The sequence below is a fragment of the Mangifera indica genome, chromosome 11 (genome assembly GCF_011075055.1).
Source record: "Mangifera indica cultivar Alphonso chromosome 11, CATAS_Mindica_2.1, whole genome shotgun sequence".
In the NCBI taxonomy this organism is placed as follows: domain Eukaryota; kingdom Viridiplantae; phylum Streptophyta; class Magnoliopsida; order Sapindales; family Anacardiaceae; genus Mangifera; species Mangifera indica.
In genome coordinates this window covers 5,810,134-5,837,604 of record NC_058147.1, presented here as the reverse complement: position 1 = coordinate 5,837,604, position 27,471 = coordinate 5,810,134, and the positions used below count along the sequence as shown (strand labels likewise).

At 32.4% G+C, this 27,471-nt stretch overlaps 2 protein-coding genes across 4 annotated transcripts; one reads left to right on the top strand and one right to left on the bottom strand.

The window, feature by feature from the left end:
* Nucleotides 1-47: 47 nt before the first annotated feature.
* Nucleotides 48-14,775, bottom strand: LOC123229912 (sister chromatid cohesion protein PDS5 homolog A). Of its 2 annotated transcripts, none has more exons than XM_044655948.1 (29): nt 14,517-14,775; nt 13,658-13,891; nt 13,355-13,536; nt 12,790-12,910; nt 12,333-12,554; nt 11,955-12,171; nt 11,725-11,867; nt 11,473-11,630; nt 11,249-11,395; nt 11,129-11,177; nt 10,541-10,729; nt 9,930-10,103; nt 8,436-8,575; nt 7,744-7,870; nt 7,193-7,333; nt 6,967-7,035; nt 6,468-6,604; nt 5,719-5,824; nt 4,917-5,054; nt 4,641-4,834; nt 4,382-4,529; nt 4,153-4,293; nt 3,993-4,079; nt 3,414-3,887; nt 2,959-3,051; nt 2,641-2,687; nt 1,615-1,724; nt 617-690; nt 48-304 (listed from the first exon to the last, which is right to left on the bottom strand). In XM_044655948.1, exons 1-29 carry the CDS (start codon nt 14,610-14,612, stop codon nt 254-256), a joined length of 4,209 nt encoding a protein of 1,402 aa, XP_044511883.1. In that variant the 5' UTR covers nt 14,613-14,775; the 3' UTR covers nt 48-253. The 2 variants fall into 2 exon arrangements, with proteins under 2 accessions (XP_044511883.1, XP_044511885.1); XM_044655950.1 differs by having other exon boundaries at nt 2,965-3,051; nt 14,517-14,774.
* Nucleotides 14,776-24,007: 9,232 nt separating this feature from the next.
* On the top strand, nt 24,008-27,456 carry LOC123229269 (UDP-galactose transporter 1). 2 transcript variants are annotated; one of them, XM_044654937.1, is made up of 5 exons: nt 24,008-24,262; nt 24,992-25,241; nt 25,347-25,554; nt 26,102-26,333; nt 26,725-27,456. In XM_044654937.1, the coding sequence occupies exons 1-5, from the start codon at nt 24,155-24,157 to the stop codon at nt 26,950-26,952; spliced, it is 1,026 nt and encodes a 341-aa protein (XP_044510872.1). In that variant the 5' UTR covers nt 24,008-24,154; the 3' UTR covers nt 26,953-27,456. The 2 variants fall into 2 exon arrangements, with proteins under 2 accessions (XP_044510872.1, XP_044510873.1); XM_044654938.1 differs by lacking the exon at nt 24,008-24,262 and adding an exon at nt 24,717-24,875.
* Nucleotides 27,457-27,471: the final 15 nt, after the last annotated feature.

Below are 27,471 nucleotides of genomic sequence, written 5' to 3'. Positions count from 1 at the left end.
AGAATTAAATGGATCACATGCAAAACCAAAAATAAACTACAGAAAAATGGATGGTAACTCCAATAAGAAAGTGGAATTTTAATACGCAATGTTGCCTCCATTGAAATCCACGAATTCAGTCAACTACAAACTACTCTGAAGACAGCTAAGAGTAGATATATTTGACATCTCAGCTAGTTTTAATCCTAACTTAAACAATTTTTTGTGTTGTCACAATTACCAGAAGTAGTTTTCTGATAGAAGTAAAACTAAATTATACCATGGCAGCCGCTTTAACTTTCTGTCTCTGACTTCTTCTGAGACCCTGAAATGAATGAAACATTGTTTTCAGATTGCATATTGTGCGAGAGGGTTCTTACATACGAAGGATATTTTTACGGTTTTACCCATACAACCAAAACCACGGAGTTATTCAATATAAAAAATGGTCAGTAATTATGAGTAGCATCTCTATGCAAAAGAAGTGAACAAAGATTAATTCAAAATAATGCTTCTAATAACAGGTTTAATATTGCAAATGATAAGGTTTTCATTAGGATTGACTTTTCAAATCAAGCATTTTTGGTTGATTTCCTCAAAGCATGAAGAAAGGTAAGATAATAAGAGAAAGGCTTACAACGTCGTCATTTAAATTGATGACTTCTGAGACTGACATCTCTTCCAAAGTTTTTCGTCCCCTCTTTCCCTTAACTGCAGAAGTTAACCCATTACAAAAAATTCATGAGATTAGAAACATCATTATCAACTTAAAAACTGAGGTGACATACAGATAATGTGGAAATGTGCAGAATGTACTCTCGCAAATTAAACCATAACAAACAACTGGATTATGCTTCCATGATTTGAAGGAACTACTATCAGTTCCTGTAATAGGTGAGAGCAATATGTTGAGGAAAACTACCATGGTAACCACTAAAATATCAACGAACAATATAGGCCAATGTTAAATCCATCAAAACCTGTATTAATAATTTGGCTTGCAAACCAGAGTAAGATATTCATAACATTATATAAAATATTGAAAACGAAAAGCTTGTAAAGGAGCCTAAGTCAAAAATCTATTTATTATCAATGGTGCCTAACAACTGCGTTTGTGTTCTACAGAGGTTTTTAGATATCAACCATCCCAACAGGTAATGAGGCAATGTGCTGTCATACCACAGAAGAGTACAGTTGAAGTCTCAATAATGCTTCTTTGGAATCCCCATTCTGAATTTGAAATCATGTCACTACCATAAAGTGACAACCAGAAGTTGCCTAAGTGACTTTTACATTAGGCTGAGGTTTAAGCTGAGGTCCACAGCAATAAAATTTTCCGCAAAACCAAATGTTTTGTCCCAATAAAAATAAATCCAAATGTGTGAGATGTAAAAACCACTAAATTATGTTGGTGTAGCTTTACAATAAAGATGAATAATGGTGATACATGCAGATTTTGAATCCTGTTATAGGGCTATAAGTCCAGTGAATACCTCTTTACAACCAAATAAAAACTTATATGATCATAGCACATCCATATAAAAAATAGATAGCTAAATAAATTACCATACAAGAAGCAATCTAATTTGCCACATTGGAAATTTAAGGTACATAAATAAATCAACAAATTATTACCAGCCAAAGGAACTGTTCTGCCAGAAAACTTTCCACACTCCTGTTTTGATGAAGTTTTTTGCTCTTGGCCAGCAGGTTCTCCAAATGTATCAACCCATTTCTTCAGATTACTGAAACATGAAAGTGACACACAATCACTGGAACAGGTATACCTGAGCTTATGGATAACCAAGTGCAATGAATGATATATACAGACAATAAAAATGACTTTGATGGTGAAGGTGTAAGGCTCTTATTATGTTTACCCACAGAGATCAAATAGACGTCCTTAGGTCATATATGATCAAAGTTTCTAATGTGGTTAAAGATGAAAGAATTCTCTAAAACAAATAAATTAGTATAATGAAAAGCAACAAGCACTAATTGGTGATCACCTGAACACAGGGAAGGGATGGTAAATTCCCATAACTATGAGAACAGCAAGCTTGACAAATAGAAGTCACAGGGAAAACAACAAAAATGAAAAATCTCTCCTTTTAACTGTGGGAGAAGAGAGAAATGTGACAAAAATTACAAGAATAATACACACACACACAAAAGCACAGGCATAGATAGATAGAGAGGGAGAAAGAGAATCCCATACCATTTATGTGACCAAAAAGGGTTACCGAGATCCCTTAAGTAAAACAGCACCACCACACCACAACCCACCCCCCCCAAAAAAAAAAAACCTAAATTTAGAAAATAAAGAGTTGTGTTTATGTCTTTGGAAAGAGTCAGAATTAGTGTGAGAAGAATCCCCACTAAAGAACAAATGTCCACAAAGCCAGAAAGTAGCAGAAAAACTAAATATGTTCAGCTTGAAAAGGAATAATTTTATGAGAAAATTAAATTTACAAAAAGACCTGAGAGTAGCTCCAACCTAGTTAGACAGGTAAACAGAAGAAACCTAAGAGAAGTCAATAAATTAAACAAAAATGAACCAGAACAAGGAAAGGAAGTAACAAGAGTAAGACAAAAATAATGAAATTAAAAAAGTGCATTAAAATGCCAGTAACATTTAGTGAGAGACTGCTAAGAACTCACCCATTCCGTAAATGAATGGTCTTTGAATCCTCTTGCAACAAAACGTCCTTAAAATAGAAAGATAACAGAGAATATAATTAACAAGAGAAATCAATAAAACAGTGGACTGCATACAAGATCGGTAATTAAAAAACAAGCATAGCCTCATTGAAATTGAAATTGATGAAACAATAAAAAATAAGAGATAAATTGAATAATAATTTAAAATTAAGAATTAGGATTTCATAAATTTCACAACAGATCCAATTCCACTGAATCCCATGCAACCATAATAAAAATCCAGAGTTGCAAACCAATAAAAAAGTCTTTGGTTTTTACTCTTACTCTTTCTGACAAGGAGTCACCACCAATAGTCTCACAGTCCTCACTGTCCAAGCATAATAACTGAACCTCCCGACTATCATATGAGGTCTGAAAATTCACAAATGCAATATTAAAATATAAGTCAGGGCCAAATACACAGAGAAGGAAAGTCTAAACATGCATGTCTCTCATTGAATACTACAAGGCCTTAAAATCGTATTTAAATTTCATGTGAAACGATGTGTTAGACTCACCGTATAGCTTAAACTTTCAAGTGGTTTCTTAATATATATAAAAGCACTATATATGATCAAGTAAAACAAAAGATTTATACTGGTCTGTCAAATGATGATTCACTTTGACAAATTCAAAAGATAGATATACATAATCAGAAACAAATTCTGGGATGGAAGATTGTTGGAGTAGAATTGCATGCCTCCTGATCCATTATCTAATTCATTAAATCGTACCTTTGAACTGCAAGGATCCTTGAACTTAGCTGTGGAGTATTTCGAAGGTTCAGCAGGAATACTACTATACAGCTCAACATTCTCTTTCAAAGAATCAGCTCTTATTTCATTATTCTGAGATGAAACTTGTGATTCAGTAATACTTTCCATAGCTACAGAATCACAGGAAGAAAGTAGCCCTTTCTCCAGAATTAATGCTGAACTATTAATTGCACCATTTTTGCACTCCTCTGCAGTAAAACACTTATTGAGCAATCCACTTGTTACATGCGCAGTAGAGGAATGAACCATTTTCTGGTTACATCTTGCACTGGTTTCCTTCCTAACATGTTTATTTTTGGACTCCATTGCACTAAATGTTGGCAAATCATGTTGCTTGCCTACTACCATGTCCATTTCACTGTAAGTGATAGCTGGCTTTGTGCTATCTACTTGACGCCTTTGGCTACGTTTAGGAAAAAAATTCCTTGCAGTCTGAAATATAGCAGAGACAATTTTCCCCAACAAGAATATTCAGACAATGATTCAGAATGATAAATATATGATCAACTCAGTGAAAGGCAGCTTCAACTAACATACCAGGGAAAAATTAGATTTGAAAATATGAACTACTCGCTCAACAAAACTTTGTTCAAAACTGACTTGAGGAAAAAGTTTTAAACTAACCTGCACACAACAACTAAATAAGAACATATTATAATGTAAATTGTTTCACAATTTGATCAATTTGAAAACTTGCCTCTTCACTCTTCCTAGCAACACTAATTTGATATAATGATGATGGCAAAAGAATCAGTCCAGGGGCACGTGAGGAAGGCATGCCATTATGATTTAATTCATTCACAATGGCTATTCCAATGTTTGCTAGAACATGCAAATTCTGCATTGTGCAAGAACCTCACAATCAAACATAAGATAAAGCAAAAAATCATGGCGGAAAAAGACATCCGAGGAAATGCAATGCTTACAGGAGTTTTCTGAGCATCAACAGCATCCTCAGCTCTTTTAATAGCACGAAAGATACAAAACAAATATAAGATAGCATCTTTAACAAGATCCATGTCACCATCAACAATACATGCATTGACTAATGCCTTCAGTATTGAAAAAAGTGGACTGCAGATAGGGAAAAATCCAGGTAGCATCACCTTATTAGTAATTATATTACCATGACAAACTAGTTAATTCATCCTTCAAAACAGAAACTGTCTGCAGAAGTGAACTTACCAAAAAAACTTAGCAATCTTCCCTTCATCTTGAAAGTTTTCAAGTAGGAAGTTCTTATCATGTGCAAGAACATGGATCAAGAATACCACTACATATGCTGGGTAATCAGTAATTGACACCCCTTGTGCTGCAGAATTCTGGCGAATTCGAGCTTCTATACTGTATTGCTTGATGAATTTTTCCATATAATTGGACTAAAAGAGAAGTGTCAGAATACAAATCTAATAGAAGCAATAGCTAGAATAACTAAGTATAATATAAGAGATATAAACATACAACATCATCTCGCATATCCTTTGGGCAATCAGAGGCAGCAAATGCAAAAGCACATGCATATCTACTGGGTAGAAGATGTGCCTTTAACAACTTGTACGTTTTATGAAGATATGATTTACGAGCAGATGCAGACAGGTCCTGGAACATGACAGGAATGATCAGAATGATAAAGTATATTATAAGAGAGCGAACTGAATAAAAAAAGTATACAAGAGAGGCCAAGTAGAAAAGAAAATCAAAGGCGATCAATGCAAATTTCTAGCAAGAGGTAATAGTCTTAGTAAGTTAACTTAATTTACAATGGTTTTCTTAGAGACATTCATAAAAATTACTTTCAAGACATACAGATATTTCAAGCCCTTTGAGACATTTTCTTTAGATCAAGAATTTACTTCAACATTAAACTTACATGTACCATCACAGACATCAACAAACAACTTTAAGGAATAAACTACCAAACGAAAAAGATTAGAAGATGGAACCTTTGAAAGAAAATGAAATAACAACCAGAAAAAAGCTAAGCATTAAACCTCCATTACTGCTGCCCGAACATAGTCCTACTGGAATGTGTTTCTCTTACCTTTTATCAAACAATCTATATCTGAAAACATTTAGTTGTTGTGAAGTGTTCACCATATAGACTATAAATTCACAAATCCATATGTCAATCTGAGATAAACTTAATACTAGTTTTAAAATGCTCATCACTGCTAAGCACAAGCCAATAAAACTGAAGCTTCAGACTAGTATTTACAGCCATTTTAGCCTGCTGATCTATTCATGCACAACTGAACATGCTTACCTTGACCACTGAAATTGTAGAAGAGAAAACCTCTGGTGAAATATGCAAGTCCCATCTTCTCGAAAGCCGGAGAACAGATTTTGCGGCAGCTAATCTTATACTTTCACTGCATAACCCATGATAATAACAAGCATAAGCAGTAAATAAGTCTACTAATATATTGAAAAACTTAAGCCATAATGCTAACAACACTAAAAAATGCACAACTTTCAAAAGTGAGGCATCTTTAGAAGTGCAATGCCTTATTTACGCTAAAATTTTCCTTTTCTTTTTCTCACAAGCAGCTAAATGCCTTTGATTATTGTATATAATGCAATTAATCACAAATGAGAAGATGAGGAACATATGTTTTCCACTATCTTTTCCCAAGAAAAACTGTCCATGGAGTTCAGAATCATGCATAATTGACAGTAAATATTACACCCTCCTTTAATAGTTTTATCAACTCAAAGTTCATGAATATCATATATTTAATTGCCTTATAAATGCGCAACAGGAGACACTCAGGCATAAAAACTTCTCATGACATAGATTAGTATATAACCAAACTCTAGACCAGCATTGACAAGACATTTTTCTCTGACAAATTAACTCTGGTGTTCAAGCATCAAAATATAAATAGAGCTCCAACTACAAACTTAAATAAAATTAAGATCCAGTAAATACTAAGTGAAAAGTGTTTGAAAAATAAAGGCTCTGTCAGCAGAAGTCAAGGTGACTAAAACCCACAAATATTTATATAATCATACCATAAAAGGAGATCATCAGAAGTGTCAGCTCTTGGGAGCATCTTAGACAAAACATTTAGCAATTCATCAATCTTCCTCTTGACATGAGATCCTCGATGTGGCAAGAAACTCTTGACAAGAGTTTTGAGCCCAAAAATCTGCCAAGCACAAACAAAACTAAAATAACCATGTAAAGAGATACTACTTGTTAACACCCAAAAAACTGTTCATCTTTTTACAGATCATTGTATAGCTTTCATTGTGAATCAATGTCTTCCCATTTATTTAAAAAAATTTAACTTGCTTGAATATCATATGCTGACAAATTTTTAACTTGCTTGGATATCATAGGCCTCATGTTCATTCACTTTATCAGTTTTTACCATATTATGTCCAACCATACACATGATAGTCCAAGCTTGATAGGTATAATCAATTCCAGATTAAAAAAATCAACATATCTCAAAAAAAAACATAAACTAATAATTTATTATTTAAATTTCTGTAATCCAAAACTGACCTTCAAATCACAAGAAGCATCAGACTGACAAGTCTGATTGAATGAGGCTAGATCATCTAAGAGTTCCACCTGGACAAATAAAATTCACACTGTTCAGCATACATATATTCACAGAATCACAGGCATATGACGCACACAAAAAAAAAATGCACAAATCTATCCATCCACAGGTCTAGCAAAGCAGAAAACATAGAAGCAGAAATCTAGTGCAGCTGGCATATCTTACTTGAATGATGTTTTTATATATATATGGTGTGATATCTTCATCTTGAGTTTCAAAAGTCGAGACAGAATATTGTGCAATGCAACCCAATGATTGCAAGACAGTTGGAATTTTCCACCCCCTGTGTAGGGACTCCACAAGTCTCTGAAGAGATAGACAGAAATCAAGTCGGATTATCATTAATCAGCAAAATAATTAAATAAGTCCATGTGACGCAGATCACCAACAGCTTGCCTAAACCACTAAAACTGCCATCAACTAAAAACTGCAATTAAAGGAAGCAAATCTCAGTCCTTTTTTAGTAGCACAACAGGTAGCATGTAAACACATAATAAATATTTCACAACAATCACAACACCATTCAAAAATATTTAAAAAAAAAGGGCACTGAACAGATAGCAAACTAGCCAATTAGGCAATGGTACAGCCAAATCAACACTAAGCAAAACATATTAAATAGAAGTGTAAAGCATTGAGATTTTATGAGCAGAGTGGAAAATATATAGATAGAATTGCATACAGCAGCAATTAATTCAAAGTTGAGAATAGTACACCTTGCATAAGTTTGAGAAAACAAGTTGCTGAGAAGTGCCACTTAATGAAGAAATTGCAGAAACAGCAGATTTGGACTGCACTCGAGTTCCCTCAAGACACAATCCCTCCAACAAAGGGTAAATGTCACTACACAGAAACAAAAGAGATGTTCAATCATACAGTAAATAAGAGCCTTGTAAAAAAATAAAACCAAAACCAAAATGAGCTTCAAGGAAACAAAATGTGAAAAAGGTTCCCCTAAAAGAAACATAATAAAAACACATGTGATCATTCAAAACTTCATCTATAACTTAGAAATTAAAAGATTCTTAATGTCATATCAAGGAAGTGGAATTGAATCCTGCCTCCCGGTAGGCATTCAAGGGATGGGAGCAGGTTAAGTGTACTGAAAAAGTGTCACTGAAACCTATTCCCCAATAATTTTGGTTGCTAAAAAATGAACCAAGAAGGAAAATAGCAGTATGATAAACTCTTATTACAAATTAAAAAGATAAATACTTCTCAGAAGATGAAAAAATAAATAACTAAAATGGAAGTCCAGATTTGAGCATCCATTCAAGCCTTGGCTTAAACAAAAATATTTAGAAGAAAAAGCATATACAACTAAGTTCCTTCATAGTCAGACTTCACGGTATACCATTCTAACAAAATAAGTGCCACAAACAATACAAAGAAGGCTCCAGAATTTTACCTAAATTTGAGAGAAATATGAGAGCCGGCTTTTGCCAAAACTTCGATCAGCTTATCATTAACCATGTCATTCCCCTTTAGCAACTTTAGGAACTTCTCTTCAGAACCTCTCAGAAGCAAAGGAAACATACTGACAATAGCCTACATCAGGTAAAATAACAGCAACAGCAAGCAAATCAAACAAAAATTTTAATACTGCTTCCGGAGTAACTTTCATACAGAGTATACTTAAATTTGTTGAAACACCATTACAGCATTGAGGGCTGCCCCATGAGGAGCATATTACATCAGATTACTGCTGCTTCATTTCTCAATGTTCTGTTCTACACTCTTATCTTAATTAAAATATTTAAGATTATATTTTAAAGGCAGTAAGTGAAAGCTTACTGTAATTTTTTCATTATTTCTGATATATTTCACTGCGATACAATGCTAGCTAATATATATAATTCTCCTACATAATTAGATGATTACCAATTAGGATAAATCCATATCAAAAACAAGATAAAACACCCTAATTCCAAGTATGTATCCTATGATAAGCTATCTTCAAGGTTTCATGCAATTGTTCTTTATGTATCAAGTGTAGAATTGCCTAAGACAATATAGGAAGCTTTAGGTCATCCTAAGTGGAAGGAGGTTGTAACAGAGGAAATGAAAGTATTAGAGAAGAATAAGACTTGGGACTAGGGAGCTAGTGAGTTTCGCTAGAGTGGCGAATCAGCACATGTATAATCCACAAGAGAAGCATTTGGAGGTTGTGAACCAGATCTTGTAACATCTGAAAATGACTAAGGATCTATTTTTTTGGGAAGAACACTGAGCGTAAGATTGAAACATTCACATATGTTGACTAGATAAATGATAGAAGGTTAACCTCATGCTACTGCACCTTTGTTTAAAGGAATTTAGTAACCTGCCAAAGAAAGAAGCAGACTATGGTAGCTAGGAGCAAAGGCTGAATTTCGGGCAATGGCATAGGGTGTATATGAGTTGATATGGCTGTGAAGGCTTATGGTAGAATATAATATTAAAAAAGAATCCAGTGCATCATGACTGAACCAAAATGTAGAAGTCACACTGCATTTTTCAAAGAGGAGATAGAGGAGAAGCTTGAGTGTGTTGTTTATTTGCCTACTATTCAACAAAAAGTTGTATTTGACCAAGGGACTACCAAGACAAAGTTTTGATAACCTAATGTCCAAGCTGGGAATGGTGGATATTTTTGCACCGGCTTGAGGAGTTTTTTTTTTCTATCATAACTCAGAACTCCTACATACTTTTGTCAAAATCCAGTCTTGTTCTTCTCATTCATGTTCAAAAGAAATTTAAATATTTTGCCCTCTTCCAATATAACCTAGCATTGTGAAGGCTAGAAATATTTTGAATCCAGTACTTTGAATAAATGTTGAATCCCATGCTCAGTATAAACCATGATGTTGTTTAAAAACTGAAAGGAAGAACCTAATTAGACCTACCAAGCAATTCTTCTTACCAAAAGAAGATTAACAGAAGCCTCCAACTGCTTATCTCTAAATTTGTTACTGGAAAGACCATCCACAATGCAACGGACATGATCTGAATCAAAAATATACATGCATTTTGAGGAGAGTAGTTGCAAAAAATCAAAATCTGGATGTTTTTCTCCCACCAATTTTAGAAGCTTAACCTGAAAGAGAAACAACATGAAATTTAAGTATAAAATAAAGCAGATTTGAGTGAAATGAAAAAACATGGAGGATTACATATTACAAACATTCATAAGAACTTTTTGGGTTCATCAATTTCCAAAAACATGGAGGATTACATATTACTCATATCATTTACAATAAAATTTTTCTTTTAGGCAAATATCAAATATAGGTCCAACAAAATTTCAAGAACGCAATAAGACATAAGTCAAATAAGATTTCTAAATCCATATAATACTTGGACCACTCTATCTAATGACGAAAACTGCGAAATGAAAAGAACTTGAAGCATGTACTACAATATGGAAAGTTTAAATGTGCTCTGCAGGTGACCAGATAAATGTCTGAAAGGCTAAGTGAGAAGTACATGAAATTATTTGATTAAACTAAAGAAGGGAACAAGTAGATAACGCACTCTAGTAGCCTTGGCATTTTCAATTGTTAGTTCATCCAATAATTCATCCAGAGCATTGAAAATGTTATTATCTTTCAACTTGTTTAACCTCTGAAAGCACTCTTCTGCTTTAAAAGAATCCACAAAGGAAGCTGACATTTTTGTAAATAAACTCTTAATTCTCTTCTGCGTTTCTTCTGGAGATTTTTCCTGCAACATATATATGATGCTTCATTAATCAAAACAACCAAGAACAAACTAAAACCCACAAAGTTGCAGCCCTCAAAACTATTAGAGCATAACCAATTAACGCTGAGTATTTGTTATACACTATCATTGGGAAAAATGAAAATACAAACGTATATTACAAAGAATAAATCTCCAAAAAACCTTAATATTCACCAAGTAAGAAAAATCAGGTTGGTGAAAAAGGCAAACTCTTGCAGGTAACATTAATTTTATTGCTTAGGCATATGGCTTTACAGACACAAACATCACCATATGGCTAAGGGTTTGCCAACAGTTGTTAACAGAGTAACAGCTAAATGGCAGTTATAAAATGAAGCACGCATATTGTTCTCCCATTAAAAGTAAAAAGTTAAACTATACCTTCTCTTTCTTCCGTAGAGACAAATAAAGTCGCATTTCAGTTCGTAACCTGAAAACATTACAGCTAGTGAGAAATGATCACATTTCGGCCAGATCATAGCAATAACCTTATACCAATACCTTTGTTTCTGAGATAAAATAGAGTTTAGTGCCTTCATGTGAAGTGGCTCAAAAAGAGAAAACAAATGAACCCAGTGCCTTGTCCTCTCCTCAATGTCAAGAATAGGAAACAATTCCTCCAGAAGAATCCGCTCAACGTTTTGAGACCTGGATATGTGCATATTAACTACATTTGATATTATAAACACTGATTTTAGTCAACCATAGGCAGCAAATAAGCATACCTGAACTCCTTGCAATCTTTATCATAGCAAAGCATCATAACTTTACATGGAATTTCTTCATAAGGATCACATATTGTCATGCGGCCTTCATAACACTTTCTGCAATAATCTTGATATACTTCCAGCAACTTTTGCAAGGCCTTTTTTCTAACTGTTATCTTCATTTATAAAATAAAACAATGAGAAACCATAATAAGTGTCAAACAGTTTCAGTACTGTTGTGAAACCACAAATGTTCAAGAGCATGGTTACCCTCTTATCCCGAAGTCTTTCAGTAACGTTAAATATTAGGTCAGGTGGAAATTTCAGGTTCGACTTGGCAAGATCACAAGCAATAATCACTGCCTCCGTTCTCACTTTGTCATCAAAGTCTAATAGTCGACTTTCAAGGGCAGCTGCTCATAAAGTTATAAAAATAGATGTCAAAACTCTAGGATTAGGAAACTGGACTCAAGAATAAACAGGCATCCTAAATGGCTTACACAGAACTTCATGAGATTCTGCCCCAAATGGATTGGCCAAGTAGTAAGCTTTAGCACATTGCAGAGCTTTCATTCTAACTTCAGGAGATTTGTCAGAGAACCTTTTCAAGAACTCCACAAAAAGATCACGATATCTTTCTGCAACACCATTTTTTGGTAAAGCAAAGAGTTTTGCAATTAGACTAAGGGCTTTTATCCGGATATCAACCTGATCAATCTGCATGAAAATTCAAAGATTTAACAAGGACATAATTTATAGTACAAGAAAGTGAAGCATAAAATGTAGTTTGAAAACAAGTACGTGAGACCCACAATGCTCAACCCATGCTGATTAATAAGCAGGAAAAAAGTTGAAAACAGAAAAGAGGGTAGCCATACAGATAATTCTTGAATCAAGTTTGGGATGACAGCAAGAAGCATCTGAGGAGCACATTGAAAAATTTTAAACATAATTTCATGATATAATTCTCTGAGTTCACTCAATGTAGCATCTCTGTCCAAAAAACAAGATGTTAAGAACCCACAAACAAAGGGCTGAAGTTTTTCTGCACAACTTTGAATGACAGTAACAGCAAGCTGTGAGGCAGCAGAAGGTGCACCCTGTGATGGAGGGAAACAACAAAAAGAATGTATTAAAATTTCAACCCAACAAAATGAAATTTCAAGTAATTTGCATAAAACAATGTGTCAAATACTCTCACTAACATGAATCAACAAACACAACAAGATAAAAAAGCAGGAAAATTATGTATATAAACAAGTCCATAAAATCGGATCAAAGGAAAGTTTATGTTGGTAATGCACTCCAAGGTACAATGTAGATGGACTCTTTTACCTTTTCCTGCCTTACAAGATTTTGCAAAACTACTTCCAGAAGTTGCAGAGAAGGTTCCTCATTCAAAGTATGCACCATTATAGACAAGATATCACTAACCAAACCTGGTTGATGGCGTTCACTGCAGAGAATGAAACATAAGGCAATATGATTGTTTTAAATTCAAAATGATAAGGACACAATTAAGTACAAATTGGACTGCAACAAAGCTAGAAAAGGTACCAGTAGTACATGAAATGCAACAGTAAAGATGAAGTGATTAAAATTAAGCCAATAAAATAAAATTTGTACAAAGCTTTATGCTAAAATATTTGTAAATCTGGAACAAATTCAGTGAGGACTACCATCCAATAAAAGCAACGAACTAAGAATTCAAGGAATTAATACAATTAAGCTGGTTCTTAATGTCAAATTCTGGGTATGCCCAAGTCCAATGCATCAAGATTGAAAGAGATCAAGTGAACAAAATGAACAGCAGCAACAAATGATCAACTGACAAAACAAGCATAAAAAATACACAAAGGTAATTCGATGCTTGAAATATAGAGAGAGAAAGATAACCGACCTCACAATTGAGAAAAAGTTGTTAAACATTTCCAGAACTAAATCATTGCAGTCAATATCCAGCATTATCACAAAACATTTACATCGAGCAACAGTCTCTAATATTTTAACTCTCCTTGAAAAAAAAGGGCACGTAATATCACCCAGCTCCTTAAAAATTCCAACAATAACTTCAAAGACTTCCTGAAATTTAAATTAAAAATTAAAAAAAAAAAGTTGCAGATAGCAAAGGAGAATAAACAATAACTTTGCTACTTAGGCATATGAAAGCAAACTAAACACGCTATTGCTTAAAAACTTGTACCCTAAGATATTTGTCTTCAAAAGGTGGTTCAGGTGCCAGGATCCGAAAAATTTCACTGACACATATGACCACAAAGAGTCTAACATCTTTATCATTTTTTTGAATCAGGCCATGCTTGAGGATAGATTTTCTCAAAGGCTTTGTGGCATTTTCTAACTCCTTTAGAGCCTTTTGCTTTCTGGAAGTTTCCGGTGTTGCAGGCTGTTCGATTTCTGACAAAACACTGGCAGCTTGCTGCACAGAAAATTCTATAAGAATAGATAACTAGAAAAATAGTAACATCACAAGTTGCCACCAAAACAATTTCAATTCACCTTAAAGACACCATAAAAACATCCCAATAAGAGTAAACATTAGTTATCTGCAGTATGAGCACTAATCTCCTGGGAACAATAGGTGGTTACAAATTCCACATGTTCAGCTTAAAGGAATTCAAAATCTAGTCCACTCCGATGCGCGTAACTAGTTACACGTGCATGATATGCAACCATTTTCGTCATCAATCAAACCAATACCACCACAATACATATGTGGTAGACTATTGTTGAATCGATTAATAGCTTACAATGGCAAGCCTTAGTCACCAACGATATCCATTCCACTCAATTTAATCAGCTGTCTATCGTATTTTTACAAATGTAAACAGCATGTGACGAACACAATTGCACGGTAACCCACTCCAGATTAAACCATTCAAAATTTAAGAACCCTCAACTACATATGAACCGGCATTAAAAATGATCAAACAAGAATCATCAAGAGTCGCGAAGTTTAATAACTCCAAAATTATGTCAAAACTGCATTAATTTTCACGCATTCTACAAATAAAAAATAATTAATATGAGGAAGAATGGCTCACTTTGAGCAATTTGAGGAATACGCTCTTGTTGAAGCGAGTGAGTTGAAGGAGTTCGGTACCGATTTCGGAGACGAGTTGCAAAGGCGACTCGGCCATTCAATTCTTTTGCAATGAAGAATTGACGAACCCCAATTATAATTTTAAAGTCAGTGGTTGCGCAATTACTGATTTCAGTAGAGTGAGAGGAGTTCTGGAAGTGTGGTGTGTTGATTTGTGTTTGAATTAGCAAGAAATAGTGTGAGAGCAGAGACATGAATTAAGTGAGATTTTAAAGAGGGAGTGCGCTATAAGCGGGCAGGATCCCGCCTTTTGTGCGCGTGTTCACGCGCACAAATGAGGTTGGAATGCTTCGCTTTCGCTCCGTATAATATAATTTAATATTTAAGTATTAAAAGATTTTTCGATAACTTTATAACTGTTTAAATTTTTTTAATTTTGGAAACCAACATTTTTTTTTTTTTAAATCAAAAGTTTATTTACTTCTCCTCCTTATGCAACTTATGAAATTCTAACCACCAAATCTTCTCTCTTTGATGTAATTTCTCATCAATTAAAATGAACATTTTGTTTTAAATTCAAATAATGATGACACTTTCAATTTATGAAACTCTGGCTATCAGATTTTCATCTCTCTAATACTATTTTTCATCGATAAAAACATATCAATTAGTCTAAATTGATGAACATATATCTTTGTTAATAAAAAATAGCATAAGAGAAATGAAGATTTGGTGATCGGAATTTCGTGAATTAAAAACATTATCATCGGTCACTAAAGAGGAGAAGAAAATAAAACCTAAGTTTAAGGAGAGAGGAAAATATTATTTTTCAAAGTTAAAAAATTTTATATATAAGTAAAATTGTTAGTACTTACAAATTATGAGAAAAAATATAATAAATTTTATTTTTTTAATATTATTGATAAAATAAAACTTTTATTCTTTTTTTTAACATTAAATAGTTATTAATTTATAAAATGAATATTTAAGTTTTTAAAACTTTATAAATATATTTATTTTTTTGTATTAAAACTTAAATGAGAATTACTCTTTAGACATTATTTTAAATTATATATACATTTATTGCCTAACACAACCAACCATCATCATGCAAAGAAAGCAAAAATAAGTAGATCTCGTCGGCCTGTAAAAATGACAACGAGAGTTGAAGCTGGCCATAGTGTCAATCTTTTGTTCTTGTGCCATTTGCGGTCTAAACAGTTGTTTTGAAATTTTTGATCAACAGTAGGTAATTTCATAGAATTTCCAATCAATAGCTTTTGATTTATCACAATTTTTCTCTAGCATTAGTTTACAGCCCCTTATCTTTGATTTATTATAATTGTACCTTGTCTTCACATGTTAAGTTTACTGAGGGAAAGTGAGAATCCTTAGAGAAGGCATCATGCGTAAGTTTTACTTTGTAAAATTACAAACATATATAGGGTTGGGTCTAATTTAAGCTAATTTGGTCTCAAAAGTTAATTTAATTTGATTCAGTTAAATTTACATTTATTTGATTTGAATTTAAATCAAATCTAAATGAAAAATTTGATTTGTTTTAAAACTGAGTTTAACTCAAGTTAGAAGATGTTTAACTCAGATTTAATTTAAATTTGTAATTAAGATCAGCTTAAATTTATAGTTCAAATTAATAGTGTAATTTGCTGGCTCAATTTAGTAAATTTGTATATTATTTGAGTAAAACGATATTATTTTGTTAATGAGTTACAAATTTAAGTTAAAAATCTAAATCACAAATTTGAATCATTAATTCAAATCAAACCAAACAATGAATTCAAACTATTGATTAGAACTATGAATTAAAGTAAAATTCGAGTTAAATTAAATTGAATCATTTTTTATTCAAATAAAACTTGAGTCATCTTTAATTTTAGCTCAACGAATCCAAACTAAAACCAAACTAAGCTATTATCACATGAACCAAACTTGCAACAATGGATGTTCGTGCTCACCCGATTCATTTCCTTCCCTAAGCATACATACCCAAAATTAAATAAACATCCATAGGCCTTAAGGCCCATGTACCGGGTACTGTGCAATTACAACCATTCACACATACATTTAACAATTAAAATCAAAATTAATTTAAATTATTTACCCAATTGTTAAATAACATTTTGCACTGTTAATTTTCCTAATTACTTTTGGCCCTGAAGGTTTCATAATTTGCATTTTTGTCCTCATATAAGACAACAAGGTAAAAATTATAATTTGACCTTATATTAGAACGTGCATTTTTTATATATAATAGTTCATTTTATTTTTTTTTTAAATTCATTAAAATTCCAAAATAATAGACAGGATGGGTTCATAGTCTAGACATTTATAAAAGTAAGTCTATGCCCCAACATGTGTATGTAGGGTGTATGACCATGCAAAACATCATTGAAGGAAAGTCACAATCCATGCGTTGTGAAAATACATGGGTATAGGCATGCATTTATGGTTCACAACCGTGCACGGTGTGTCTTCTATCATTTTGTGGTGAGGCAAAATGTTGAAAAACCCCCATGTTTTCTAGCGAGCCATCACTAGGATGAGATGACACAACATAAAAATCAATCTCACCCCAATTACAACTTCCATTGTGCACAACAACACACAATGAAAGCGATTTCAAGCAACAATGCAAAATCAATGACCACCCGACAAATCAAAGCACACACAACAAATATGCAAAATATCAAATCAACAAAATCACAAGCACAAAACTCCATAATTTAACTCTGCATTGGCATTCTATGAATATTGAATAATATGCAACTCCATATTTATCATCAAGCCTATTACAAAATTTTACATATCAAACGACATATATTCATATAATCATCAATCGAATGAAGAATACCAATATTTAATTTTACAACATAATTATTGTATAATAAATACTCAAACCTAGGTTTGATACCAATGCAAGTCAATTTATGACTAAAAAGGTCATAGAATCACAAATTTTCATATAAACATATACGTACACGAAAGGCCATAAATTGATACAGGAACCATTTGTAGACTGTTAATATGCACTCATGCTTTATCATCTCATAGGGTGTTTCAACACATACTGATATTGGCGGTTGCTTCATCTTTATCAATGCCACCACCCTTAGTCCACCAGGTCTATTATAGCTTATTGCTTCTCCATCACCCGTAGCTTGGTATAATTTATTTGGTTCAATCACAATTCAATTGGTTTGTTGATTGTTAGGCCGTAGTCAAACTAGTTCAATAGACTACTCCAAGTTTTAAAATATTGGCGACAACATTTATGGAATTTTATTTTGTGATTATCAAAATTAAAACACAATATTTCTTTTTTCTTAAGAATTATTGGCGTTAATCCTTTTAAAGTAGATATAATTACAAAAATTTCTTTAAACTTTTTATAATAAAATAAATTTATCAACTGTTAACTTTTGTGTTGAACTAGGCCTACTTGTGAAAGATTGCGTTCCAAGCCCATTACTATCTCCATCTGTCTATCCCTTTCAGCAAAACATATTCTCTTCTTCTAGAAAACCCTTGACAAAGACGATGCATCCAACGCTCAAGAATGGAGCCAATGCAGCGATTAAAGCCGTGAACAGAACGCAGTAGTCAACACCTGCCTGGCGTGCAGTTGGTGGCCTTGGTCGCGAGATCAACGAATCAGCAAAAACACATAGATGCTCTGCAATCCTAAATGGAGTCGCTAGTAAACGCCGACAAAGCCATGAGAAAGACCATGTGGTAAGGCTGGCCCTGAACCAAGTAGGTCCAAGCTCAAAAGCTAGCTCAGCTTGGTTAGATTTGGTTCAAATTTATTGGGCTCAAGTTTAAATTTGGAAATTCAATTTATTTTTGAAATTAGATTGAATTCAAAATAAAAATAATTAGATTTGATTTAGTTTGAACTTAATATTTAGTTTGATTTAAACGGTAAAATAAAAAAAATAATTATATCACTTAATCACAAGACATAATCATAAGTTCGTGATACTGCAAAATCTATTAGCCATGATTTATATTGCCACTTTGAGTTGACAAAACAAGTGTTCACGTTGACTATATCCATTTTCCATTATTATATGATTTCAAAATTGCTTTTTATTGCAAAGGAAATTGAACATGTTGTTTTCGTTTTCATTTTAGATGTTGAATTCATGTCTGGTCATTTCCTACTTCAGATCTACTTTCCCCTTATCATCTATTGATTTGAAATTTCACTTGGTTTTTACTGTTATTTTCAGTGTTTTTAAAGCTGATCGGATTGGTTAATTCTACTAGTTACATTGTAAATTTATCTACAATTCGATCTAATCCATATATAATTATTAACTTATTTAAAATTTGATTAAATTACATAAAACCGTTTAATTGAATGAATTATATTAAATTGATAAAATCAGATTTATATAATACATATTTAAAATTATATTTTATAAATTTTATATTTTATAAAAATAATAAATATTTAGTATTATTTAAAAAAATTATAATAATTAAATCAAGAGTGATACGAGAATTATTTCGGTTTTAAAAACATTTCATTTAAAGTGAGTTTACCCTTCAGTGGTACAAAATAAACACTAAGTTGGGCTGACAAGCAAGACAAAGTGGCCCAGAAATGAACAAAGTTGCTTTCATTACCAGTTTGCTGTGCGGTCATGTGGATTCTGATGTGCTGTGTTGTGATTGGTTGCAATCCATGTGAACCCAACCGCCTTCTTCTTTTTCTTTTTCCTATGTCATGCATTGTATTTTATTATATAAATAGAAAAATTAAACTATAGAGTTATCTTCCATTACCTAATAAACTATGTGGATGATGAAATTTAAAATCCAACCAACGTTTTGCTGTCACCCTGCACTTGGTTTGTAAAATGTTTATTTATTGACTCTTTTTTATTTCTCATGTTGGATTATTAATTTTTAATTTGTGTCCTACCATTAAAATGCCCTTTTTGACTTTTGGTCAATTGACAGTAGCAATGATGTTAATAAGACAGAAAAGATTATAACTATTGGCTTATATATTAACACTATGCCGCCCACCCAAACCTTCGTGAAATCGTTTGAAGTTTAAAAAGTTTATCAATCAATTGTTTACTTTTATTAATAAAAATTATTAAAAAATATTTAGTTTAAATAATATTTTATTATTAAATAAAAATATTATCTTAAAAATAAATTATTTAAAAGATTATTAAATATAAATTATTATTATATTTAATAAATATAAATAATTATTGTGTTTATTTAAAGTAATAAAAAAATACTAATAAATTATTTTATTTAAATATCTTTTGAATATAATTATTTTTAAATATTTTTTATTTTATTTGTTATATTAATTAAAAATAAATTTATTTTTATCTTAAAAAATTAATAAATAATAATATAATTATAATAAAATCAAGATTACTTTGATAATATTTTACTATTTAAAATGAAAATAATAATCAAATTATCATTTATATTATCTATCATATCAGTGTTGGTACTAAAAGATTATCATAATATTTTATTATTACAAATTAAATAAAATAATATAAATAATAAAAGATAAATTTTCAAAATAATATCCAATCAAACGCCCTTTGTGAAAAAGATAGAAAGGTCATTTTTTCTTTTTTCTTCTCTTCTTCTTTGTTTCAAAGTTTGAACTATCTCCGTCACCCGATAATGAAAACCATTCCCATCAACCAACCTTGAATTCAGGGAGACTCCCCTGAGAGATAGTATTTTCAATATCGACAGCAAAATGTGGAAAATTCATAGGAAAGTACTTCATTAATCAAGGTTTATTCAGCTTCAGTTCTTGCACCATTCACAGTTCTTGACCATGCCTCAAACTGAAAAAAAATTGGATTTGCAAGGGTGTTTTAGAGTTTCACCGTCAATAATATCTACGAATTCTTTTAGGATTCGATCCAGCTTCCTTATCTATTGGAGGCCTACCAAATGAGTATTAATAGCATTATGACAAGTTAAAGGAGGCTTCTTTTTAAGGATGCCATGCCAAAAAGTTGTAAAAGCTACAAAAATGGCTTCAAATTGGAGAAGAGAAAAGGTTTTGGACAGCTTGTGAAACATTTTATAAATTCTTGCATGATTTTATTTTGGTGAAAACAGAAAGATTAAGTTGGTGGAGAAAAGTCGATGAGGAGGGTGACGGAGATGGTTTTCATTATTGGGTGATAGAGATGGTTTGAGGCAATGGAGAAGCAAAAGGCGAGGAGAATTGTGTTATTGGAAGAGAGATTTGTTTGGAAGGAGGGAGGGGAAAGAAAGAAGAAGAATAGAAGAAGAAAAGGAAAATGACCTTCATACCATTTCATGTAACAAATTTTATTCATAGAAATGGATGATAAGTGATCCAGTGGACTTTTAAATCTTACAGAGTGGAAGTACATAATTTCATCAAAGTTAGAGTGAGATATAATCATTTAGACTTAAAGAGTATTACCATACTTCATATAATAAATCATCTTTGTTGGAGTCGATTGAGGTTCAAGGTTATAGACTAGAAGGGAGAGAGAATACAGTCAGAGACGACAAAGTTCACCTGTCTTTCATGACAGTTTCAAAATCTTAAGAGAGAAATTATCACTTTTTAAACTTTAATTAAAAAAAATTATTATAGTTTTAAACTAAGAAGAAAAATATAATAATTTTTTTATTTTTTAATATTTTTATCTTTAATCTTAATAATTGAGTTTTGAAAAGTTAATAAATACGACTTTGAAATTTCACCAAACCTTGGGTGGGGATAAGTCTGTTGGCCGCTGTTGGAATCATATGGCATTCCTACGGTCACTTAACAAATGGCTCCAAAGTGCCTTATTAATAATGTTGATTCAAAATAAGTCTTTGAAATTTTTATGATGCTAATAATAACAGGGATGACCTTAAAATTGGCCATCAATTTTAGTATTACTAACGTGGGCAGCTATTAAAGCCGCAGTTTTTGGATCGGGTCGGACAACAATACTTTCATTTCATGAATGAACTAACAAAGGACTCCAATGCCAACCGCACATTTTTAGGGGATTTATTATTTTTAATTATTTATCAAAATATAATATTTAATTCATGTGTAATTAATTCCATTATTATAATATCAAAATCAATTTGTAATGGGAGCGCATTTTATAAGTATTTTCATACAAAAAATGATTTACAGTGAAAACATATTTATTTTATAACGAATTTTTCAAACCTGTATAGAATAAAAAACATTAAAAAATCACTATAAAAAATATTTATAATTTATTGAAGAGATTCGCCATGAGTTTGGGGTAGTGATGTGGCAGCGCAGCTCGTGAACACAAAAATAATTGAAAGATACCTTATTTAAGAGCTTTGGCTCTTACTGATTTTTTCATTGTTATTGTGGGAGGGATGACCAATAATATTGTTGTGCTCATTATTAATGACATTAATCTTTTATAAATATATAATATTCCAATTAACTCTTATTAAAATTCTATATTAACATGTTTGATTCGAGTCAACATCTCCCTCTTTCACATTTTGCAGAACAATTAATATACGAAATTTATATGGACCAAAAACAATGTCCCTTAAGAGAAGCAACTACATCATGTGGGTGTGGTTTTTGATTCATACAAATTTTGTTTATCACCTCCTATACAAAAAGCAAACTTGGTTGGTAGATCATGTGGGTTGGATCGCTTCAAATAAGCTCAAATTCAAATCATTTCAAGCTCGAGTTTAGTTCAAACTTAATTCGAATTTATTATTAAAACGATGTCATTTCAATATATATTAATCAAAACGATATTATTTTGTATCAAAATTTTTATCGCATGAACTTGACAAGCTAAACATTCCAAAGCTCGAGCTCAAAAATATTGAAGTTACAAACTTAAACTCGAACTCGTTTTGGATTTGTTTAAACTAAACTCAAAGAGCTCGATTTGAATCTAACTATAACATATGTTGATATAAAACTTCACTCTATGTTTTTTCAAATACAATGAGACAGAATTTGGTTTCCTAGGGAAGCACCATGATAAATAAGGTTTTCTCACCTAGGAATAACTTTACCACTCAATTTTATATATTATTTATATATAAAAGTATGTAGATTATTTGTATAAATAGTTGCACTAAACCGTTAAAGTGTTAGATAAAGTCGCATAAACCGTTTTAATTAATTTATGTTAGAAGATCTTAGTATTATAGGTGATTAAATTAAATAATTATTTGTTAAGTTCTACAGTAATCCTACATTTACTCCTTTTTGACAAGTCTATAACGACATATATGACTGTCCATAACCACCTTCCCCAGCCATCGGGATTTTAGAAAAGTCTATTCAACGCTCAATGTCTAAAATTGCTACATTTCATCAACGGCTACGATTTTCCGACCCCACTACACACCCTTCCCAAATACCCCACTACACACGGCTCGCTTCTAACTCTCGTCGCTTCCCCAGCCACCTACATAATAATAATAATAATAATAATAAGGCTAAAATACATATTCCCACCCCAGGTTTGTTGAACTTTCAAATTGATATATATTAAGTATTGAAATGACAAACCCCAACCTATATACTATTAAAATTAATAAAATTAGTTAGTTTTACAAGTAAAATTATTATTTAATTATTAATATTAAAAAATATAAAAGTTTGTATTATATTTTTTATTTGTTTATAAAATTAACAATTTTTTTTTTTATAATTAAACTTTAAAAAATTATATTTCCTTCTCTAGAGTTTTATTTTTAAAACATTATTATCCGGTGATTGAAATCCAATCATGACTTCTCTTTCTTTGCCATCAACGATCTACCTCTTGATGTAATCTCTCTTGAATCTACCATCAATTATTTTTTGATGTCTTTGTTAGAGACAAAGACGTATCATCTTTGCTTGTAGAGAAGGGGGAGGTCCGAGAAAAGGGGAGTCATTGGAGAAATAGAAACCTAATAGAAGAAAATATAACTTTTCAAAGTTTAATCTTTGAAAAAATTTGTTAGTTTTTCAAATAAAAAATAAAATGAGATAAAATTTTATTATTTTTTTATATATTATTGGTTAAATGGTGATTTTACTCTTAAAATTAATTGATTTTGTTAATTTTAATAGCACATGAGTGAGAATTTGTCATTTTAATACTTATAGGTACCGCATGGAGATGTCAACAAACCTTGGGTGGGAATAAGTTCTTTGCCATCCTACTAATAATAATAATAAGTTTTAAATATTTTATACGAAAGAAATGCTTTCAAAAACGTTTATAACGGTGTAAATCATATCCAATAACACACTGTGAGAGCGGGCCGGGTTGATTAACAACAAACAATATTACGTGGAAGAAGGCGATTTGCCTAAACAGTTAGTGGACCCCACATATCTCTTTAATTTTTCTTTGGGTTTTTGTTTTTTTTCCCTAATTTGAAATCAATGTTAATTATTCTAATTAATATAAAATCACCTGCATCTGTCTCTCTATTTGCACTCCTCTCTCTCTCTCTCTCTCTCTCTTTCTTATTATTGCAGCAGTTGCCTGTAGCTGCGCTTACATAATATATTTGCCCTGATTTTTTTATTTTATTTCTGGGTTGATCTGCTTTCTGCGTTTTGAGTTTGAGAGAGATATGGAGGAGGGTTTGTGTCAGTGGAGTGTGTTCAGATCTCTGTTGGCCATTCTTCAGTGGTGGTTTTTCAACGTTACCGTGATTATCATGAACAAGTGGATCTTTCAGGTTTGTTTTTCTGACTCTCCATGTTTAATTTTGTGTGAATTCTTTACTTTTCTTCATTTGTGGAGTTTTTTTCGTGCCTCAGATTGATTTTGTTGTAATTCTCAAGTGATTCTTTTGATTGATCAGTTTATCTTGTTATTGTACAGTGATCTCGATTTTTGGTGTGTGTATGTCATCATGTTTAAGCTCCTTTTTTGTTGGTTTTGATCTCTAAATTTGGTAATTCATCTAAGGCTGTGTTTGTCTGCACGGAATTTGAAATTCATGGGATTAGCTGTTATATATATATATATTTAAAAAAAAGAGGGATGGCGTGTTCATTTCCTCTCAATTTAAGACTGAAAGCTTTGAACCCGTACAAGTAGACACTGTTTATTTGTTTGGATCCATCGAAGAATTTATTCCTTCATTTCTATTGGTGCTTTGAGTTTTGGTTGATCTGTTCATGGTTTATAATTATATTTCATATCGTTGAATTTCTTTTATATTTGCTTATGGGATCTTGATGCCCGGGAATCACTGTTCTCTATGCGGAGGAAAACAACTCACGGCTGGGATGTTTGTTTTGTTCGCTTATGAGAAGTTTGTCTGGGAAGAGAATTTCAGAGTTAAAGTATAGCTTCGAAATGTTGATTGTTAGGTCAAGGGATTGCTTATTATGTATGAAGTTTGTTGGACCTACATTAATTTGACAATGGTATCCTTTTTCTTGATTTGGTTCTTTTGCAGAAATTGGACTTCAAATTTCCTCTAACAGTGTCATGTGTTCACTTCATATGCTCTTCCCTTGGAGCGTATATTGTAATCAAGGTGTTGAAACTTAAACCCTTGATAGTGGTTGACCCTGAAGATAGATGGAGAAGGATTTTTCCCATGTCATTTGTGTTTTGTATCAACATTGTGTTGGGGAATGTGAGTTTACGCTACATTCCGGTTTCTTTTATGCAGACAATTAAGTCGTTTACTCCGGCCACTACAGGTCTGATTCTAAAATGTGTATCATGAATTATTATCTCTCTTCTACGCATTCTAGTAAATTTCGTATGGTTGCTCTATAATAGTACCTGATCTCGATGGACTACAGTTGTTTTACAGTGGATGGTTTGGAGAAAGTATTTTGATTGGCGAATTTGGGCTTCTTTGATACCCATAGTTGGAGGAATACTTCTCACATCCGTCACAGAGCTGAGTTTTAATATGCTTGGATTTTGCGCTGCATTGTTTGGATGTTTGGCCACATCTACAAAGACTATCCTTGCAGAATCTCTGCTTCACGGATATAAGTTTGACAGGTAGTGTCTTTTACTTTTGCTTTCACAAATGTCTGTCCTTTATCATCCTTCTGCCTCTTTTGCTGCTTGGGGAAGCTACCTCTGAAATTTTTTCACTTTGTTTAGATCAAGATGTTCAAGCCCCTATTATTTTATTTATATGACTGTGTAATGTTGTGCGATTGTGGACTGTATTATCTGTCAAATATTGCCTGTGTAGTAATATGCCATTAAACCTTCTACTTAAATTTCACCATTAAAGTATATGTTCCTGGGCTGATCAAATATGCTTACAGTTAGGAGGAAGTATAATGAAATCAAGATTTTTTTTAAAGATAGTCTTATTCGTGCGGAAATCATACTTGTTTGTCGCAGGTGCTTACTTAGATTCTTTTTGATACTTAAGATAACTATGCAGTTGCTGATTACTCAAAATGTTTATCTGAGATCATTCTATTTTATAATACTGTGTGGATTTCTGTGCTTGCTTAAAGCTCTCTGTCATGATTAATCGTTGTACAATTTATGCTGATTTCCTTTATCCCTCTCTCTTTTTGATGCACTTAAGCATAAACACAGTGTACTACATGGCACCATTTGCCACGATGATCTTGGGAATTCCAGCATTGTTACTTGAAGGTAATGGGGTTTTGGATTGGCTCAACACCCATCCATCTTCTTTGTCTTCTTTCATAATCATTTTTAGCTCTGGGGTGCTGGCGTTCTGTCTTAATTTCTCCATCTTTTACGTGATTCACTCCACAACTGCCGTTACATTTAATGTTGCTGGAAATCTGAAGGTAAGATGAATTGGAAGGGTGTGATCATTCTTTATGTCGTACTGATTCATTGCTTAATATATATAACCTTTTCTGATTACTTTGTTTCTGAAAATTTTAACTGCCCCTGAAGTTAGCCATACATATAAATATCCATCCTTAAATTTCATTTCCCAAACTTGCTTGTGTTCCCAGCTTACCTACGGAACTCCTTAACTTTTTTTAGTTTGTTTCTAACTTTTCTTCACATTCATTGACTTTCTCACATTCTTTGTTTCCATTCATTATTCTGTGCAAACCTATAAGTTGTTGGATAGCATTAAGACTTGTGCTTCTAGATGATGCTAATGATTTTTAATGTTGTGAATGCCGATTATGATGTTACATTATGAGTATTTCTTATTCTGTACAGGTTGCAGTTGCTGTCTTGGTTTCCTGGTTGATATTCAGGAATCCGATCTCAGGTTTGAATGCTGTTGGATGTGCTATTACACTTGTCGGATGTACATTCTATGGATATGTGAGACACTTGATTACACAGCAGCATGCACCCGGAACTCCACGTACACCCCGAACACCAAGGAATAGGATGGAACAACTACTTCCCCTTGTAAATGATAAATTAGATGATAAGGTCTAATTTAACAGGGCATACATGAGGTTCTAAGCTGATGGAAATGGGGTATTACACAATAGAGAAAATTCAGAAAACCAGATACCAGAGCTTTGTTTGTTTGACCATACATTAGATCACCTGAGAATTTTTACTATATATTTTTTCACTTGTTTAGCAATAGGAAAAAAAAGAAAAAAAGAATTGAGGTTCTTGAGATTTAATGTGCAAGAGCTTCGCATTTGCCGTTGCCCCCTGCAATTTTTTTGATGTCATGAAAGTAGCAGGCTAATATATCTTTAGCAAAAGCTCAAGTTCAACGTCTCTCTCTGTTTCTCAGCTGCAGCACCAAAAGGACTAACATCCAGTAAGGAGAAAAGCTGAGGGCTGCTTTATTGGGTGTGATGAATACGTGGAGCCTTTTAAATTTTAAATTTGCTGGTATTTTTGGTAGGAAAAGAATAAGTTGATTTCGATGTACTCTTTGTTTTTCTTAAATTATAAAAGAAATTTAAAATAATTATTATTTTATTACAATTGTCACTG

Coding starts and splice junctions, on each gene's coding strand:
- LOC123229912 (XM_044655948.1), bottom strand. CDS start 14,612: ATGGCCGAGTCGCCTTTGCAACTCGTCTCCGAAATCGGTACCGAACTC. Junction 12,172..12,332: donor ACTTGATTCAAGAATTATCT/GTATGGCTACCC, acceptor ATTTTCATGCAG/ATTGATCAGGTTGATATCCG. Junction 2,688..2,958: donor CCTTGTCAGAAAGAGTAAGA/GTAAAAACCAAA, acceptor TTCTATTTTAAG/GACGTTTTGTTGCAAGAGGA.
- LOC123229269 (XM_044654937.1), top strand. CDS start 24,155: ATGGAGGAGGGTTTGTGTCAGTGGAGTGTGTTCAGATCTCTGTTGGCC. Junction 24,263..24,991: donor TGAACAAGTGGATCTTTCAG/GTTTGTTTTTCT, acceptor GTTCTTTTGCAG/AAATTGGACTTCAAATTTCC. Junction 25,555..26,101: donor CACGGATATAAGTTTGACAG/GTAGTGTCTTTT, acceptor GATGCACTTAAG/CATAAACACAGTGTACTACA.